The sequence below is a fragment of the Struthio camelus genome, chromosome Z (genome assembly GCF_040807025.1).
Source record: "Struthio camelus isolate bStrCam1 chromosome Z, bStrCam1.hap1, whole genome shotgun sequence".
Taxonomy (NCBI): domain Eukaryota; kingdom Metazoa; phylum Chordata; class Aves; order Struthioniformes; family Struthionidae; genus Struthio; species Struthio camelus.
The window spans coordinates 32824701-32842406 of record NC_090982.1 but is presented as its reverse complement, the minus strand read 5'-3'; the positions used below and the strand labels follow the sequence as shown (position 1 = coordinate 32842406).

Here is a 17706-nt window from a genome sequence, read left to right as displayed (position 1 = left end):
TGCTCTATAACATATATTCACACCTCCCCACTAAATGTAGTGTTCTCTGGCTGTTTTTAGTCTAAGGAACACTGTCTATATATAGTATCAAGCATGTAAAAAAGGAACATTAATGTAAGAGAAGTATGTTATGCCATGAGAGGAAAATGCCATCCCACTCCAATTTTCTCACCACTTTCCAAGTTGAAATGTGTTCTCTTTTATCCACTACCTGAAATGATTCCAAACAGCACTTAAGAAGGCAGCTTGTCCTCCTTTAATAGGAGAAACATTTTCTTTCAAATTGTGATGTTTACACACCCAGTAATTAAGAGCATATCAACTGAAATAGTCCATTCTAAAATGCCCATTTGGCAATTCTGTAACTGGAAATCAGTTGAAAATGGTCAGGTCTGTGTTTCAAAATAATCTCGTCACATGCAAGATAGGGCTGAACATGCATACAGTTCTGGTCTGGTAGGAAAACAGGCTTTTCCTGACTCCTGATTTTGGGAATAGCAGAAATCAAGAAAGATAACTGAGCTTGTGGGGGCAAAATCTGGGCCCCTTTGGCAGTAATAAAGCATCAGCTAACTAAAAGGAGACAAAATTTCCTTGTGAAGTGCCCCTTTTTTTTTTTGCCTGATAATACAAATATTGTCATCTAATTCAAGGAATTCAACAAGTTTTAAGTTGCTCATACCAAAATAGTATTGTACATCTGACTTAAAATATCAGCAGATTAACAAATTAGCTTTTACAGTTGTACTCAATGTTTAGATAGTTTCAGGAGAAGAAAAAATATGGATATCATTGAAAAAAGTTATTTTTAATACTATTGCTCCCAATTTCTAGGGTTGGCTGGTAAGCCTGGGGGGGGGGGGGGAAGGGAAAAGCAGTTTCAAACAGGAAGGATTTAGAGTTTAATAAAGACTTAAATTTAAAGGAGTTGGACAGAGACCTGCCAGACTCCTCACCAATCCCCTAACCATGCTGTCTTGCATTCAGAGACCCAAGTGCTCAGATTTCCCAGATCTGCAGCTGCAGGGCAGGCATACCAGGCAGACTGCCTTGGAGCTGGGCTCCATTTGCTTTCACAGAGAATTTCAAAACGTTGAGATTTTGTTCCAAATAGGAACTACCTTCTCTACTCAGCATTAATAATTTTCCCCAAAACCCAAGCATTAAAACTCAGTAAACACACTAGGTTTTTGTAATCCTGAAAAGGATTAAATAGTCACATTTGCATTTTTCCCAGACCTTTAAAATAGCCAAGTCTTTCATGATCAGCAAGGACGTGCAACTGCTCTGATTTCAGTCATCATCATTCCAGAATCTGTTTGTGCCATAAACTGTATGAAACTGCTGAAGTATATTAAATGAAGGATATTGGAGATTACATTAAAAAATAGTTGCGAAAACTCTTTCCTGCACTGCAGGAAGTGTTAGTCTTTAATATTGTCCCAAATATAATGCAGTTCAAAACAGGCTTGTTTGTATAGACTTGAGGATTTTTTTTTTTTTTCACTGTCTGCTGGTACTTACAGGCACCCTTCCATATGATTAAAATGTACACATATAAATATAACTTTTTGTTTTCATAAATGGGGTTGTTTTATGCTTGTATTATTTATTAAAATAAAGAGCTTGCCAGGAAGTGTGGGGCCTGTTTATTGGCTGAGATATAAATAGGGGGTATACTCTAGAGCTGGAAGAAAGCTTATGGGAGACTGTAAGAACTTTATTGTACTGTTATGACAAAAATACATTTGTCTAAAAACATAAAAACCTCTAGCTGTAAATAGCTTTGTTCACTGTCAACATAAAAGGCAAAGGCATGAATTCCTTGCAGATTTTGAAATAGCTTGCAACATTTTCTGTATTTTTATATAAATTTAAAAATAAACAGGCATTCTAGTCAGTGAATTTCTTGATGTTATAAAGTTCATCATAGTGAATAAAAATAAATGAAAGTGACATTAAAAGAACAAGTAGAGATGCAACTACAATGTTAAGTTCATAATGGCCTAAATAAGCCACAGCAAAGGCATAGAGCATGCCTAGCCTTCAAAATCCTCTCCCAGCATTTCCCTAACCCTGGAGATGCTTGCATTCCTTTGATGTAGATCCTTGTGATTGATAGGCTCCTCTTTTTGGACGTGGTCTTAAAAACTTAAGCATCTACAACACTATTTTGCATCTAACTCATATCTATAATGTATTAATATTCACAACTAGACTTGCCATTATCATCAACAGAACCAATGCTGGGAAGCACTCTCCCAGCACCGTTGCCACCTCTAGCTTGCATAAAATGAAAGCAGAGGAAGTAATATATCCTATTTAACCACTTATCAGAAGATTAGCATGCGTAGGTGGGGGTTGAGTACACCTAGGTAGCTCTCATAACCCAAAGTTTAAACAAAGGGCAAGAACTGAATATGCAGTCAAAGTTTTTGACAATCCCCAGCAAGATTTTTACTTTGATACAGTAAAAGGCGATTATTTTGAAAATATTAATTAAATTGAACTGACTTGATCTTCTCTGAGAAACTTCTCAACATCTCCATATCCGGGCCCATATTTGTGTTTAACAACGAGTTCACACCACCGATGTCGAACCTTTGGGAAGAGAAAATAAGGAAAAAAAAAAAAAAACTGTATCATATCTCTGTAATTAAGTGCCGGTAAACACAGGTTTCCAACTTTTTTTTTTTTTTTTGGCAAACGGGGTAGCCTGTGAATAATAAAAGACACTTTAATAGGTTAACTCCTGGTGAAACCCTACTATTTTAAAATAAGAGCACAAAAGGTTCTGTTTTTAAGGGCAGATGCCGTTTTGCCATTTTCACCAACCAGTCACATGCCTTGCAACACCATTGGGTCAGTTCTGCTACTCTGTATGTGTATGTGTGCGTGCGTGTATGTGTGTATGTGTGTGCGTGCGTCAAATAAGGTTGAGTGGGCTTTAAAACTCCAAAATACCCAAAGACAAACTGTTTTTGAGTCAGTAAACAACTCTGTATATCTATCTGCTGCAGATTTGCAGCATCTTCACCTCAAATTGCTACACTTTCCAGTCTTTTTTTTTTTTTTTTTTTTTTTAGCTGGGCTAGAGGTTATTTCTTTCATAATGTTAAAAGAGGTGGGGTCGGGAGAGGGTATTGCTACAAACATCTGGAAGAGCCACTAGATACAATTAAATAATTTCCTCTATATAAATGTAAAATCCAAGAGATTAGAAGGTTTAAGTTTACATATAGTCCTGTACCAATACTACACTCATGCTAAAAGGAGAAAAATTAGATATAAAAGCATGAAACAGAGAGCTTTCAGTGAAGTAGAACACAGTTCTGCCACCATAGCTTTGCCAGGTACTACATTTTTTTTAAGCACCTTGCAAAGGGTTTAAAAATCTGTCTACACTGAAGGAGCTGGACTGGGCTACCAAATGCACATTAACAAATATAGTTATTAAAAAGCTGTAATGAAAAGTATGGAATTTTTCAAGAAAATTACTATTGAATAATATTTATATTTAAATAGTGGGAACAGTATACCTTTGAAATGCATGCTTTTTTTTGTTGCTTTTAAATTACTGACTTTGTTCTTAATGACTCCTTGTGTGACATTGGTGTCATCTTACACTGCACCAAGGCTTCCTCAGTTGCAGGCAGTGATCATGCTAATGTTTTATATTCCATTATTAGCTGAGTATTGACCCTAAAGGAAAACAGTTGAGTGCAATAAAACCTTCCCACCCCCTGCTCCTTCTGTTCCAGCCTTTGTTCTTACTATCTTTCAAAAGACTGGCTCCTAATAGTAATCAGCTTTTGTATCAGCTCCTAATAGTAATCAGCTTGTAGTGTTTTTCAAAACTGAGTCTAAACTCTGCTATTATCAAGTAATTGAAATCTACTGATAACATTGAGAAGAAAAGTCAGAAAGGAAGGGAAAAGACAGACACTCACAAGTAAATTGTTGCTTTTGGAAATAAGGGGAGTACTTTCCTTGTCATCCTAGTCCATACGAATGTTACACCTCAAGAAAGAATTTCACAAGCTTATGTAATTAAATAATATTCTCATCAACATGATTAACAAGTGGTGAATGCTCAGAGGTCCTGGAAGAGTCCTTTATGAGGTAGCTGATACTCTTTCCAGCTGATCTCTTATATAAAATTGTTTAAACACAGCTTCCAAATGAAATAAAATGCTGAGGGAATTGGTGTCTGAACAGAGCTTGCACTCACAGTACCCAAGACACTGAACAGTTAAAATGCAATGCATGGTGGGGAATGAAAGCTGTCTCTTAAAGATTGTTGCTGACAAAATAACAGCTGTTAAGATTCCTGTATTTGGAACCAGAGCTAAATCCACAACAGTAAATAGTTTTCCAAGTTTCAACTCACTTTGCTGTAGACGCCCACATCCATAATGTAGACCCTCAAAACCCTACCCAGCTGCTGCTTCTCCCAGGAGACACTAAACATTCCACCACTAAGGCCTCCTAGGCAATCCAGCTTTGTTAGTGGGCATTTTTCACAGCACCAAGCAGACCCATGCCTGGCCTGTACCTTCAAAGTTCACACATTAAGCATTTCCTTACTTCCTCATTTACCAGGTGACTTAACCAAACAGAACGCAGAAACATTTAAAATGTTGTACATCTTCTTCTGCTACATATTATCATGCGCAGCACCTTCTCTGTCCTATTAACAGGAAAGACCCTCTTATGTATTCTCAAAGCATGTGTGAAACAGATGAGGAGGAGGAGGAATAGACTGTGGTGCTTTCCCATGATCGCTGCCCTTCTGTATCTCACACTCCAGCAGTTACAGCACCCATCTGTGAGGTGAGCAACTGAGTTCAATTTCCACATCTGCTCAGGATCTCACACTGTGTTCAATTGGAGTATTTCAACAACTAGACAAACTGGATTCTGAGAATGGGGCTCCCTCAAACCTCCTGATAAAAGCTGCTTTTTCCCGTATAATTACAATATTTATTGATCCTAAAGGAGAAAGTCAGAGAATCTGAGCTTTTTATAGTATAAGGCACCTAAATAACTCTTAAGTACTTTTAATAAGAACCTAGGCACCTGGCTTACACAGTGCAAAAGTCAGCTCATATAACTTTTGTGGATATGATCATAATACCTACATAGCAATCAGAACAAAAGTTCTCAGTATGAATGTATTTATGTGTTTCTACTTCTTAACGTACTAATGAGTATATGTCTGCCTTATGTTTTTCAGCATTGTCTGTTTATCTGAATCCCAACTGCTTTGGAAAATACAGAACAATTAACCTGTGTCCACTTCCTTAGATCATTCCTCACTCCATAGGGTTCCCATTCTTGACCTCCTTTAAAATAGTATAAAAGAAAAACATTTATCATCTGTTGAGTGAGGTTTGAGACTTTTTTCCTCTTCTTCTCTCTTTCTTTCTCAGGGTCTTTACAAATCCTGGAACATACCAAATCTGAAATGCTGGGGACTTGCCAGCTGGAGCAGAAGCAACGTGTCTGTTATCCTCAGATTACGCGTTTGCCTCCTGTTTTCCAAAAAGCCCCAAAGGCTCTTGCAAGAGAGCAAAGTGCAGGAGAACCAACTGTTATCAAAGTGCTTGTAAAACTGATGGCACAGTCAGCCCCACCAGCTTTCCAGGGATATGCCGCAGCAAGCAGTGAGCAAAACTGAGATGGGCTCTAAGTGCAAGGGGATGTGGTCAAAATTGGCACTGAAATCTTTCAAGACCTGGACTGAAAAGACCTTGATTGCTCTCCTGCCTTCCCACTCACCCATGCAGTGTGGCTTGTAGGTTGCCATATATTGCAACTGCAGCTAAAAGAAATGCAGTGGCTTTTCAGATACATGCTCTGCAAAGAAGTAATTTTTCTCATATAATCCAAGTCCTAGACTTATACCACAAACATGAGAATTTTATTCGCATAAGAGGAAGATGGAAAAAAAAATCTTTCAGTTCCCAACTTCTCATCCAATCATTACAGGAGGAGAAGTAAAACGGGCCCCACAGCTCTGCAGCGTAACGAATGCGTCATGTCAACAGGCACTTTAACAAACGAGTATCAAAAGGAAATTTTGAAAACTAAAAGTAGCTTGTGGTAGGACTGAGCTAACCATACCGCATCCTGTGTATGCTCTTCTTGGCTTTTCTTTTCCTCCTAGGAGCAAAGACTCAGTGGCAAAACTAAGAATTCATTAGTCTTTTCCGAATTTTCTCTTTGCACGTTTCTCTGTGCTCTTCTGCCTGGTTCAGAGATGCACACCATATGTCATTTTGGCTGGTTACATCATAAACAATATAAACTGAACCTGAAAAGCAATTTACAGCAACCCTTCCTGTTACTGCTGGCAGAGAGTACAAACTACTTTGTCTGGCTCTTTTGTATGCTCCAAAGCTGAAGTAACACCTGTAACGGCCCACCCACCCACACACGCTCTCACTGGTTTGGCAGCTGCTGGGACCTACACGCCAAAGTTGGGAACACTATTTTTTCAGCCTCAGAGCCTAGGCTCAGAGTTGGCCTTCTGAGTCCTCTTAACCGATGCCTGATATTCCCTGGGATGAGGAGTGGTGGCTCAGGGGGCTGGAGGTCTGCTGGGAGCTCAGGTTCCTAACGGATCCTCCTCTCTTGGAAATTGTTCTTTCCTCCAATGCTGCTTTCACAGCTGGTGCTGAGGTTTCCACCAGCATCGTTTTAAGTTGGATGAAGATTGTTGCTATGAGTTTTGCAAGACACTCCAGAAATTGCAGCATATTTCAGAGGCACAATTCAGCACTAGGTCATTGTCTGAAGTATGACGTTTGAAAACTGACTGTTTCATAAACATCAGCCACATCAAGTGCTACGTACTGATTAATATCTAGATGAACTGTCTTGGAGGGACAATATGGTTAGATAACACTAAGCTCCCACCTTTAGGAGCAGCAGGTCATACAAATAATTCCCTGTAATTTCCTTTTAAGAAAAATACAAGATATCGCACAATATTGCTTGTGACTCAAACATTACCTGTATTTTGATGGAATGCAATGGAAAATGTTTAGAAACAAAGATCACACTAAGTTAGTCTATTTTCAATGAAAGTCCTTATGTTTTAACAATCTGGGCCAAGATCTTTTGTTAAGTTATTCTTGAAGCTGACTGAATAAACCCATTTCAGGCATCAAATATGTGGCTTGATTTTCAAAAGAAAAGCTCCCAGGGACATATCTGAAAAAAAGTATTTTAAAACAATTTTAAACAGGTTTTGAAGTAAAATCGTAATTTTTCATATCTGATCCGGGCGTTAAAATTCTTGGCCGATTAATTTTCTCCTCTCCCTCACTGCAGTGACCAGACAACCCTAAAACAAACATCCACACAGAAAGCTTTATAGGTTATAGTGTAATAATCTAGCTTGGTAATGTTCTCAGTCATACATATGCAAGCAAAAAGTAAATATCTTACTTCTGAGGCCTACAAATAAGATTTAGAAAGCAAGTAACTTAAACCATGTCTTTATTAAAAAAAGAAGAAAAAGAAACTAAAGAGTTGTACTAAGCCTTTGGTCTGCAGAATGGGAGACTAGCTTCAGGGAAAATGAGTACATTTTGCTAATAGCTGGATCCAATTTAAAAGGCGCCATGAGACAACAAATCTAAATTGCAAAACAAAAGCAACATACTTGGAGATCTTAGAAACTAGGGTAATTAAATATAGTATGTGCTTATTATTCAACAAAATAGAACCTATATTAAAGGTAGCAGGCATCTGTGATCTTTATAAAACATGGGTTCCGGCACTATTGAAAAAAAAAATCACTCAAAAAACGAGAATTGTAAATGTTAATTAAATAGCCACAGTTGCCAGACTCTAGTCTAATTTGTAGAGGAAAAAAAATAAAATGAAACTTTTCCAAATAACCAAACTGGGCTACTATAGATTGGTTTTAATTAATGAGAAGGAAGCTGGACATCTCCAGAGCACTGGAATGCTGTTCTGTTCCATCTGAAAGTATTTATCTCCAGTTTCTTCCTATCTCTACATTCAACTATTAGATCATTTTCAGAGATAATGCAGGAACAACGTTACAGGCCAATATTTTGGAGTAACAAACAGGTTATTGGTTAAAGTACAAGAATTACAGTTAAGAATTGCCAATTTGACAATGTTATTGTGGCAGTGTTTAATGATTTCATTTTTTCCTCTCTATCTTTCCACAAGCAGACAGATTTAAGAACAGCTGAAATAGTTACTGTTTAATACACCAGCCAAGTTGCACCAGTGACATTTCATTCTACTTAGTCTAAGTTTCAAATGAGTATTCCTATCTTTTATTCCACAGTATATGCATACTTTTAGCATATACATTTGTTTTCATGAACATTTACCCAAGTCAGATCATCAGGGATGCTGAATCAGCTCAGAAGGAGCAATGAAAGGGCCAAGTCCATTACAACCGTGATGACAGTGTATCAGTCTGGCAATCTGAAAAAATATACTCATTAGCCAAAAACCTACTGAATGCAACCAGAATGGATTCATCATTCCTTTGACAAGGATTCTGGATTGGGTTTACTGCACATGCCAAGGGCTTGTCAGAAGCAGCCTAAGCAGAGAAGCTGTCTGACAGCTTAAATAAGCTTGTATTTTGGAACAAAAACTCCTGGACTTTTCACAACAGAAGTTATTTCTCAGGGACTGAATTTAACGCTTCCTCTGAGAACACTGCAGGACCAAAGAAAATACGGGCCAGATACAGAGTTGCAGCAGTAGGCATCTTTGATGGGGACCTTTTTTCCCTGAGGCCCTCACAGTGCCAGCAAAATTCATTTAATTCTGTGGTTTCCGATTCTTTTTCTTAAAGTGTAACACACTTTCTCAGTATTAAATACTTTGTTTTCCAGAGTTATGGTCAAAATTATGATAACCCTTCACAAATCAAGAATGGCTTCAACTACCTTTACTCACGCTGCATTTTAACTACTGGGAAGACTTGCTGTTCAGTGGGAAGAGGGGTCGCAGAACTGGAGCCTCATTGACTCACTAAGCCCTCTTGTGCTCTGTGCTGGACGCTGGCTGTCCAGGCAGCTCCACGCCTGTAGCTGCCCCCTTGGATAACAGCCTTTTCCTCCCCACATCCCAGCACAAATATCTTAGCCCACCAATAACCCAGCACACTCTAGCATGGTCATTCAGGAAACCCTAAAACTTTAAAACCTTGGAATATATGAACCGGCCATTGAAAAGCTAGCTAAAATCTAATCTTCACACTGGACATGAAAGTTTGGTAATACTGATGACAATACTATACTGCTTGAATTCATTTTACTGCTTCTGATGGGTATATCTGCAGAGATCAAGCAATTGCATGCTGTACAAGGGGAGCTGGCAATGGGGGAAAGATGATGCAGGTCCTTTTTCATCTACCTCCACCCAGCAGCTCTGGTGGAGCACTGTAGGTAGAGCTTGTGCAACCACTGCCTCCATTTAGTAAGAGGAAAGAGAGGTGCTGTATGATCAAGCTTTTCAAAAACAAATTATGTATTCTGCACTTTAGCCAACTGCAGATTGCGAGCAGAACTGGTAGCATTAGAACCTGTAACTGCACAAGTGTGCCAAGAAGTCAGTGTGTTCCCACAGCTGGTGGAAGCCCTACTTAGCAATAGATGCAAGGCTGAACCTCCTTCCCTGTATAAATTTGATTTGTAGACATATACTTCCTTTCCATCCTTTCACCTCCCCTCCAACTGCATGTTTCAGTTTATACCATTCACCCATTTCCCCATAATACAATTGAATTTTACTTTAGAAAACTTTCTGCAGGACCTAGGCCTTGCTTAAGAGCAACCTGATCAGATCCTTCTTCTCCAAGTCCCTTCCTTACACTGTAAGCATAGGATTCCACTTCCAAATAAAACACGTGCTTCTCCACAACCACCACTCGTGGTAGTCTCTGTCCTACAAAAAGATACAGAAACCTATAGGAATCACACAATACGCTGCTTAAAAAAGTCCAAACAGAGTGGAGGGCATCACTGCTACTCTCCCTTCATTTGTTGTGACTGGAAAGGCACAGTCACCAAACAGCAGCATTTCAGGTCGAGATTCACCCTTTGGCAATGAAGTACATGCTGCAAACTTGTTTAGAAAAAGAACAAGTGCACTTTTTTCCCCACCTCAGGTTCACAAAAGGAGCTCACAATTAAGATGACCAGATGCTTTTCTCCCTTATTTGTACCACACCTGTTACCAATGACATTTGTGTTCACAGAAGAAAATTTTCCAAAAGAAGGTAGAAAAGGTAAGAGAAGTTAAGAAGCCATGTCTAATCTTTCTGGAAAGGTGGCACAGGCTGCACCTCTCTTCTGGTGTCAAAGCTCTCATTGTGCAAACAAGTGACTAAATCAGGACATTTAATTCTGTAATCCCAAACGCTCTTCAGCCTGCCTCTTCTCTCTTCCATTTAACTGAAGACTGACACACAACAGTATCTGATCCCAAGTTTTCGTTCTTTCACTGTAGACCAATAAAGTGATGATAGGACAGTGATCTATAGTGAGCTTAGAGGAGAAGAGGGGAAAACCGGCTAGTATCCACACCCAGGTAGTGTGACAGATTTAACATCTGCTGGAAGAGAGGCTTCCTGCTGTGCCTGAAGGCTTTTCTCATTGTGTTTCCATTTATGCTGCCACAATCTCCATTCTTGGGGGAGTAGCTCCTATATCATAATGCCATGTGAGGTAAGGAAGTGTTTAACACAGCATGTGAACTCATTTTATTTGAAAAACAAAGGTTTTTAAAAATAAGCCTTAATTAAAAACATAAATACACTACTTATGCTGGAACCAAATGCTTCCCCTCTCCCCTGCCTTTTTAGTATTGCATGTTCAGCATGCTGGAGTGTTAGTGCCTTCCTCAGCTTGCGGCAAGATGGAGATGGCTGAAAAGATGTCATCAGCTGCCTTTTTAACAATTTTCCTGGAGATGTATGTTGAGTTTTGCTTTGCGGTGGTGCTGCTAGCCTGCACAAACAGGGCTGTCTTCTGGCCTAGTGCAGAACAAAGGCCCCTCAAACCCGTGCACCCGCAGGAATGGAGGACGCGCTGCCACCCAGGATCGAGCAGCTCCCAAGCCCAGTACCTGCCTTACTTGCCCTGCGCCCAGCCCCACAGCACCTCTGCCATATGCACCTTCCCCCCTAAAGGGCTGGTGGGGGGCTCTTGGTGCAGCGCTGCGGCTCTGGCCACGCTCCTGATCTCCCCCCCATTCCTGCAGCAGTGGCACTCGCCCTGTTTCTGAGCCATGAGCTGTAGTGGGGTCGGCTGCGTGCACGAAGGCACACGGCTGGGGAGCCAGTAAGGACGGGCGATTGTGAGAGAATGAGAACAGGTCCCAGCCTTAAGTGCAACCTCGCACTGCTGCCTCCAGCAAGAAATACCCAAGGGACAAGTGCCATATATTCAGCAAGATACAACAGGCATGGGTGTAAGTAGATGTCCTAATTGACACCTTATCCAAAATATCTAACGAGATTACAGCAACTGCCTCTCTCAGTCTCATATACAGCCCTTCCAAATGCCCTCTGACACCATACCCAGAATATCTATCCACAATAATGTTTATAATACTTCTGGTATCACCATAATTTTTTTGGCATCAACATCATGAACGATGCTCATCATTACTGTCTCCTTCTAGCTGGCTATCCTGGCTGAGTCTGCCTGGAGTTTTTACCCATACTGTGTTTGTATATATATTTCAACATACAAGCTATTTATACACGCACGTAAAAGCATGCTAGGCATATAAAACCAAATGTTGTAGTGGGAAAAAGCACATAAACATCCTTACCTCTGAAGCAGAAAAACAGCTCTTTTAAGACTTGGATGTCAAGCACAGCAACCTTCTGTTACCAATTATTATTAAATTATAACTCCTGCTCAGCAAAAGGAAAGGTTGCTGCAAATAACAACACAACAGTAAGCTAATCCCTTTTCTTGTACTCTCCTCTCATACTTTTTCCTTCTATTTCCTCTTTCCCGTAACTAGAGGCAAAAAAGTGCCTTCCTTTCATCTCTGGCCTCCCACAGTGACTGTGGTCCAAACATTTGTAGTTTCCAGGCACGATTACTGCCACAGACAGACTCTGGAGCTGAATATGAAGATGAGACACAAATTCCAGGCAATGAACAATGTGGCTGCCTGGCTTTTCCACGGTTTAGGCCACAGCCAGCCTATCCGGCCTATGCTCACATCCTTCCAACTGTGCATACTTTAAAGCTTTGGTTCCAGTTTTCAAAACAATTAAACACGAGATTTTGACTCTAAAGACAAAGGCCTTTCACATCACTCTCATACATGCGCCTTCCTCCTGCCCTGAAAAAGATCTTGTAAGAAATATATCTTGATTTTATAAAGCGAGAAGAAACACAAACTCATTCCTGAATTAAGAACACCTAAATTTTACTCAATGTTTCAGTTTTTTGAGTTTTCTTCTCTCCTTTTTTACTCCCTGCCCCCACGAATACCACTACCCCTGCTACTTAGGATTATATTTACCCCGTGTGGAACACAGCAAGAGTCCTCTCCAGGACGCTTCAAACCCAAAGATATTCAGGTGGCAGACAGCTGAAAAGACGACAGCAGAATTTTACCCATGCATTAGTAAGTCAGTGACTCAGCAGCAAGACCAGATCTTTGTGGTGATGGTAGTGACATCAGAACCAGCCATGGTTAGTAATTCTGAACTGTCCTATTTCTTGTGCTACTTAGACCTCATATACTTATGGCATGCCAGATTTTTTTCCAACTCTGTGGTCCCATCTAGGCGTAACTGGTTTCAGCAGTCAGCCTTTATACAGAAAAGAGAAGGACTAAGCGAGCTGTTTGGATGCACCATCAAAATCAGTGTATGGATAATAAAAAGTATGTTTAAGATTTGCTCACAGTTCCAAAAAAAAGAAAACACAGAAGGTGCTGCATACAAACAAAATCGAGCGTGGCTACAGTTTCATAACGAAACAATCAGGAAAGACAATTCCAGATAGCTAACGGCTTTTGTTTGTTTGTGTTTTTAAACACTGCATCCTCCTTGACATCCCAGCAGCTATGTCAGTGCAATCACATATATGCAAACAGAGTTACCTTTTAGATTTCATGACAAGGCCAGGCAGTTTGTATCACAGAGCTAGGTTTGTACCACTTTACACAAAAATACTCTATAAACAACTGCACCCAATTCAGGACACCTTCACAATGGACTTCAAAAGTCCAGGGGACTCTATCACATCATTCTCCTTTCCGGACAATAGATTACAGAAAAGCAGGGGCAATCTCCACCTCCTCCTTCTGCAGATTGTTTGGATAAACAGTAAAAAGCAACTCCGTATTTGGTTCCCTCTTACCAACAGCTGCCTGCCTTCCCAAGTCTCACTAAGTCGTTGAGTTGCCAGATAAGGAGCAAATTAAGTGCTAAAGCCAGTTAGAAAAATAACCCTGAGGTAGGGCATGGCAAGTGAACGGCACCGGGCACCGGTAATGGCAGCAAATGGGGGCTTGGAAACTGTTGTTAATGCCACCCAGCAGCAAGTGAGATCACTTGGAACAAGCGTGTTGCTGTTGGCTCCTGCCAGCATTTGGATCAAGAGCGCTGACTGGTGCAAAGTTATTTTGAGTGCTCCATAAATCTTGCACTCCAAACGTGTCCCTCAGAGAGCTAGCACTGATCGAGGGATTTTCTGTTCTTCTCAAGTGGCTGGAGAAGCCGCCATATTTTGCATGTGGCAACAAAACAAACCCAAATTATAGCTACTTGAGATTATCCTTCGAGCCATCTTACAAATTCATCCCATTGCATCTACTGTGCTATGACAGGCACAAGAGCCAGAGTCAGTCCCAGGGGACAATTCCCACTGCTGTTACTGGAAGTGTTTTTCCTCACCCTGTTCCAATTCTTTTAGCCTCACACTACATTTTGGGCCTCAACTTTGGAAAGCAAGTGCTGTTTTGAAAGCTACCCCTTTCAAAGTTCTCTTTATTGGAGAAAAAAGAATGCAGGACTGTGAAAGATTATCTTTACCAATGGTAATACCAATACTGATACTCTCTTCGCCAAAGAGTCTGAAAACCTTGTTTAGATGCAACACTAGCACAAACATCAAACAGGATGAAGACTCGATAACAATCAAGATCAGAGGGGCCTTCTGACAAGTGGCAGCCACATACTGGAGTTAGTCTACTGCGCTCTTCCATTATGCCTTTTCCTGGTGAAACTGGAAAGAATTTGCTATCGCAGTAAGATATTCTTTACCAGTATTTGCCAGGGGAAGTATAAGGAGACAAAGCAGTGCAAAACTTTCTAAACCCTGCCAAACATAGTCTCCTATACAAAATAAGGCATCTCTCGCTGACTCAGGATGAAGCTGAGGAATCATCTGTCTGTTTAAATATGAAATAGACAGAGAGATCAGGAGACAGCAGAAAACAGCAGAAACAAGTAAGAAATTACTGTATTCACTTTTTTTTTTTTTCTCCGCTGAAGAAAGAAGTGGCCTTTAAAATGGTCAAAGCTGATTATCTTTTTCCTTTATCAGATTAGTAGTTTACACCAACCATAACATCGGTTACAGATAAGGACTGTACAGGTATCTCCCAGCTCAGCTGCAACGACACTATCTGAAACCCACCTCCCTGTTTCTCCATGGCCCAGCTAAGAAGGCCTGGCCAGCCTGTGGAAATATTTGCAACACATTACTAGTTTTATTCAAAAGCTGGAGATTGCTCCTGAGTCCCTGCCCCAAGCACATACTGTGAGGGAGCACTAGCCCAGTGGCTGTGCTCAACAGAGAGCTCACCAAGTGCCTTTTCTGCCTGTTAGCACGGACTGACCTTTCCCTGACAGCTCTCTTTTCCATCCAGTTTTACACTATACTCCAGAGAGCGTTGTTCCATAAGGGCGCCTTCTAACAATGCGTAATGACAATCTGCAGGACCACTGAATAATACAGCACAATAATGTGCTTAACTTATTCCAGTGACTATCAAATGGGAAGCAGCAAGAGAGATATTGCATTGCAGTTCGTTTGTACTTCATGGGCTAGGAAAGATCAATGAATTGAAGTTATTTTGCTCTAAACACAATTCTCACTACTTTAAGTAGACACCAGGCACCTTGTACGGCTTGTATTAGCATGACTGGATTTCTGTCCGTGAAATAAGATGCCACCACTTTATAGCCTCAATCTCATAGGCAGACCTCAAGCACAATGAAGTAGTTGTGTGAGAATGGCTTTATGCCACCCACATGACTTACGATATTATGATCTTAACTCATTTTACTCACATTTTCTGCAAAAATAGTTATAGTCTCTCCCCTTTTCCTCTCCCCAAAATATACTATGTTATGATCTTGAATACAGGGAAAGCATTATGAAAGTGAAGAGCATTTCAGTCAATTTGCTGTGAAAAGGAAATCTAACAAAGCAGCTTTCCATATGCTGTGCAGGCAAGATATTTTATGAAAAAAAAAAAGTGATGCCTACAGTAGGAAGGAAAGAGAAGCTAACTCTGCTGTGAAAATACTGGGGAAATGCATCATAAATCTTTCTGCTTCATCCTCACTCCATACATTTTATCATTAGGTCTTACTTAATTCAGCGAAAACACTTGCAGAAATATTGTCAAGACTAAAAGAGGACTCAAAGATTCACATACATGTATTGCCACTCTTCTATGGCTATCGTAGCGACTTTTTTCCTGTCACTTTTGTTACTGTTCTGCAGGCTACCTGCACACCCTGTAATCTTGTGTGTTCTATATTATAGGCCGCTCCCTGACCAAAATGAAGATTTTAGAGAGCCAATAATGGACATAACAATAGGGTTGCTAGTTACAGAGTCACTGTTTGTTATCCAGAGCTGTCAGTGTTGTCTTTAGATATTTGTAACGAACTGATTCCATTTCTTTTTAAATATAAGTCCTCAACAGACTATGCTAAAACATGATAAGCTTGCATAATCATATTAAAAGAGGTGTTACCAACATTGAGAGGACTTAAAAACATTAGTGATCACAAAAGAGACCAATTTCCAAGGTGACCAATTCTCTAGGTTCTGTCAGCAGCTAGATTTTGAACAGATTAACTGTCTGTATAAAATAGCCACCTCAGACGAACCAACCACCCAGCCCCCTCTACTACCCACCTACCTTTGATTCTGTTATCTTACTACAGGGTCTGACGGCAACTATAGTTTCTTTATAAAATATCCCAGTTCTCCTCAGTCAGCTACACTTCCACCTGTACTTCATCATCTTTGATTAACTGCAGCCAGCCAATTTCTATAATGCCTCTCTTGGACACAGGAGATGTAGTATATATCACAGGAGATGTAGCCTGTCTATGAACTATCTTATTATGTAGCAGAAAGCAGCAGAGCAAGAAAAGAGGGAATAGGAAGAAGAAACAAAGGACACGATCATTCTTCCATGCAATTGCCTCCGACTTGTCTGACAAAGTCAGAGACATGATAGGCTCGGGACATTGAGAACTGATGAAGAAGCGGCTTTAAACTTTGAAAACTCCATCGCTCTCAAAATGTTATTTAAGGATATATTGGGATATGCTCAATTCAAATAATTCATGTCAGTGAACTTACCTCTGGAAAATATATGTATAGTTTTGTGCTTTCTCAGAAGTTCCAAGGTTTGAACGGTAAACAGTGAACTCATGATTTGTTACAGAAGTGGACTGAACAAACAGGAGTGAGCCGCAAATTGTGCTGCTATGCAGATGCCCTACAAGCCTCCTGTGGCATCCAAGGCTGGGGGCAGGCCAGTGTGAAATGTGGTTAGACGACCAGCATCTCACCTCTAGCCCTAGAGGCTCAAAGGCTGCCATCACAAAAATACATGGTTTTGATTATGAATCAGAAATATGTTACTTAACCTCTGACATTTTGAGTGAAGCATTTAAATGAATGCTTAAGTAAGAAATTAAATGAATGTCTGAAGCTACAGAAGACTGGCAGTGAGTCTCCATTTGAGAGAGGAGGGGAGCTGCCTTGAGTCACTCTGGGCTGTGGAAATCCCCGGGCGGATATGGCATGATCTCTCCTTGAGGAGCTTAGTCACCACTTAGATTCCAGGCAAAGGCTGACTCACCTTCTCTCTTCTCTTCTGGCTGGTGCAAGGGAACCAAACTAAGACAAATAACCTGCTGCAAACTCTCCTCTCCTGTCTGAAGTGAGGTGTAGCCCTTGCACTGGAAAGCCCAGATGTGCGTGTACTAACTGGCAGTGAGGAGTACCAAATATTGCTGTTGGCAGTCTTAGCTGAATGAGAACAAAACCTGTGCATCACTGAGGGCAGGGGCAGAGGCTGCCAGGCACACGCAGTTTTAGGACACCAAGTGTGTTGAACTGTAAAGTCAAACTAAAGCCATTTCAGAAAAACATATATATATATATATAAGAGCTTCAAGAAACAGGAACCAGGATGTCCCATGCTGTACTTGGACAGGACCAAAAAAAACCAAAAAACAAGAAACCCACCTCCCAACACACATGCTTGACAAGGTGAGATTATTCAAACCCTTTACTTTTTTCACATTAGTAATACAAAGCCTGGAGCATTCTACCGTTGCAAGGGTACTCATCGTAACATATAACTACTATTCTTTATATTCCTTCTGATGCTGTAAGAAAGTCATTTAGCTTAATC

The 17706-nt window shown here is 40.4% G+C and overlaps 1 protein-coding gene across 11 annotated transcripts in view; it reads right to left on the bottom strand.

The window, feature by feature from the left end:
- The window catches only part of AOPEP (aminopeptidase O (putative)), a 207870-nt gene that overhangs the window by 4217 nt on the left and 185947 nt on the right, over window positions 1–17706 (bottom strand). For all 11 annotated transcript variants that reach the window (XM_068928111.1, XM_068928110.1, XM_068928120.1 and 8 more), the window contains one exon: window positions 2515–2601. In XM_068928111.1, the coding sequence (XP_068784212.1) occupies window positions 2515–2601 (87 nt within the window). The remainder of the gene's footprint in view (window positions 1–2514; window positions 2602–17706) is intronic.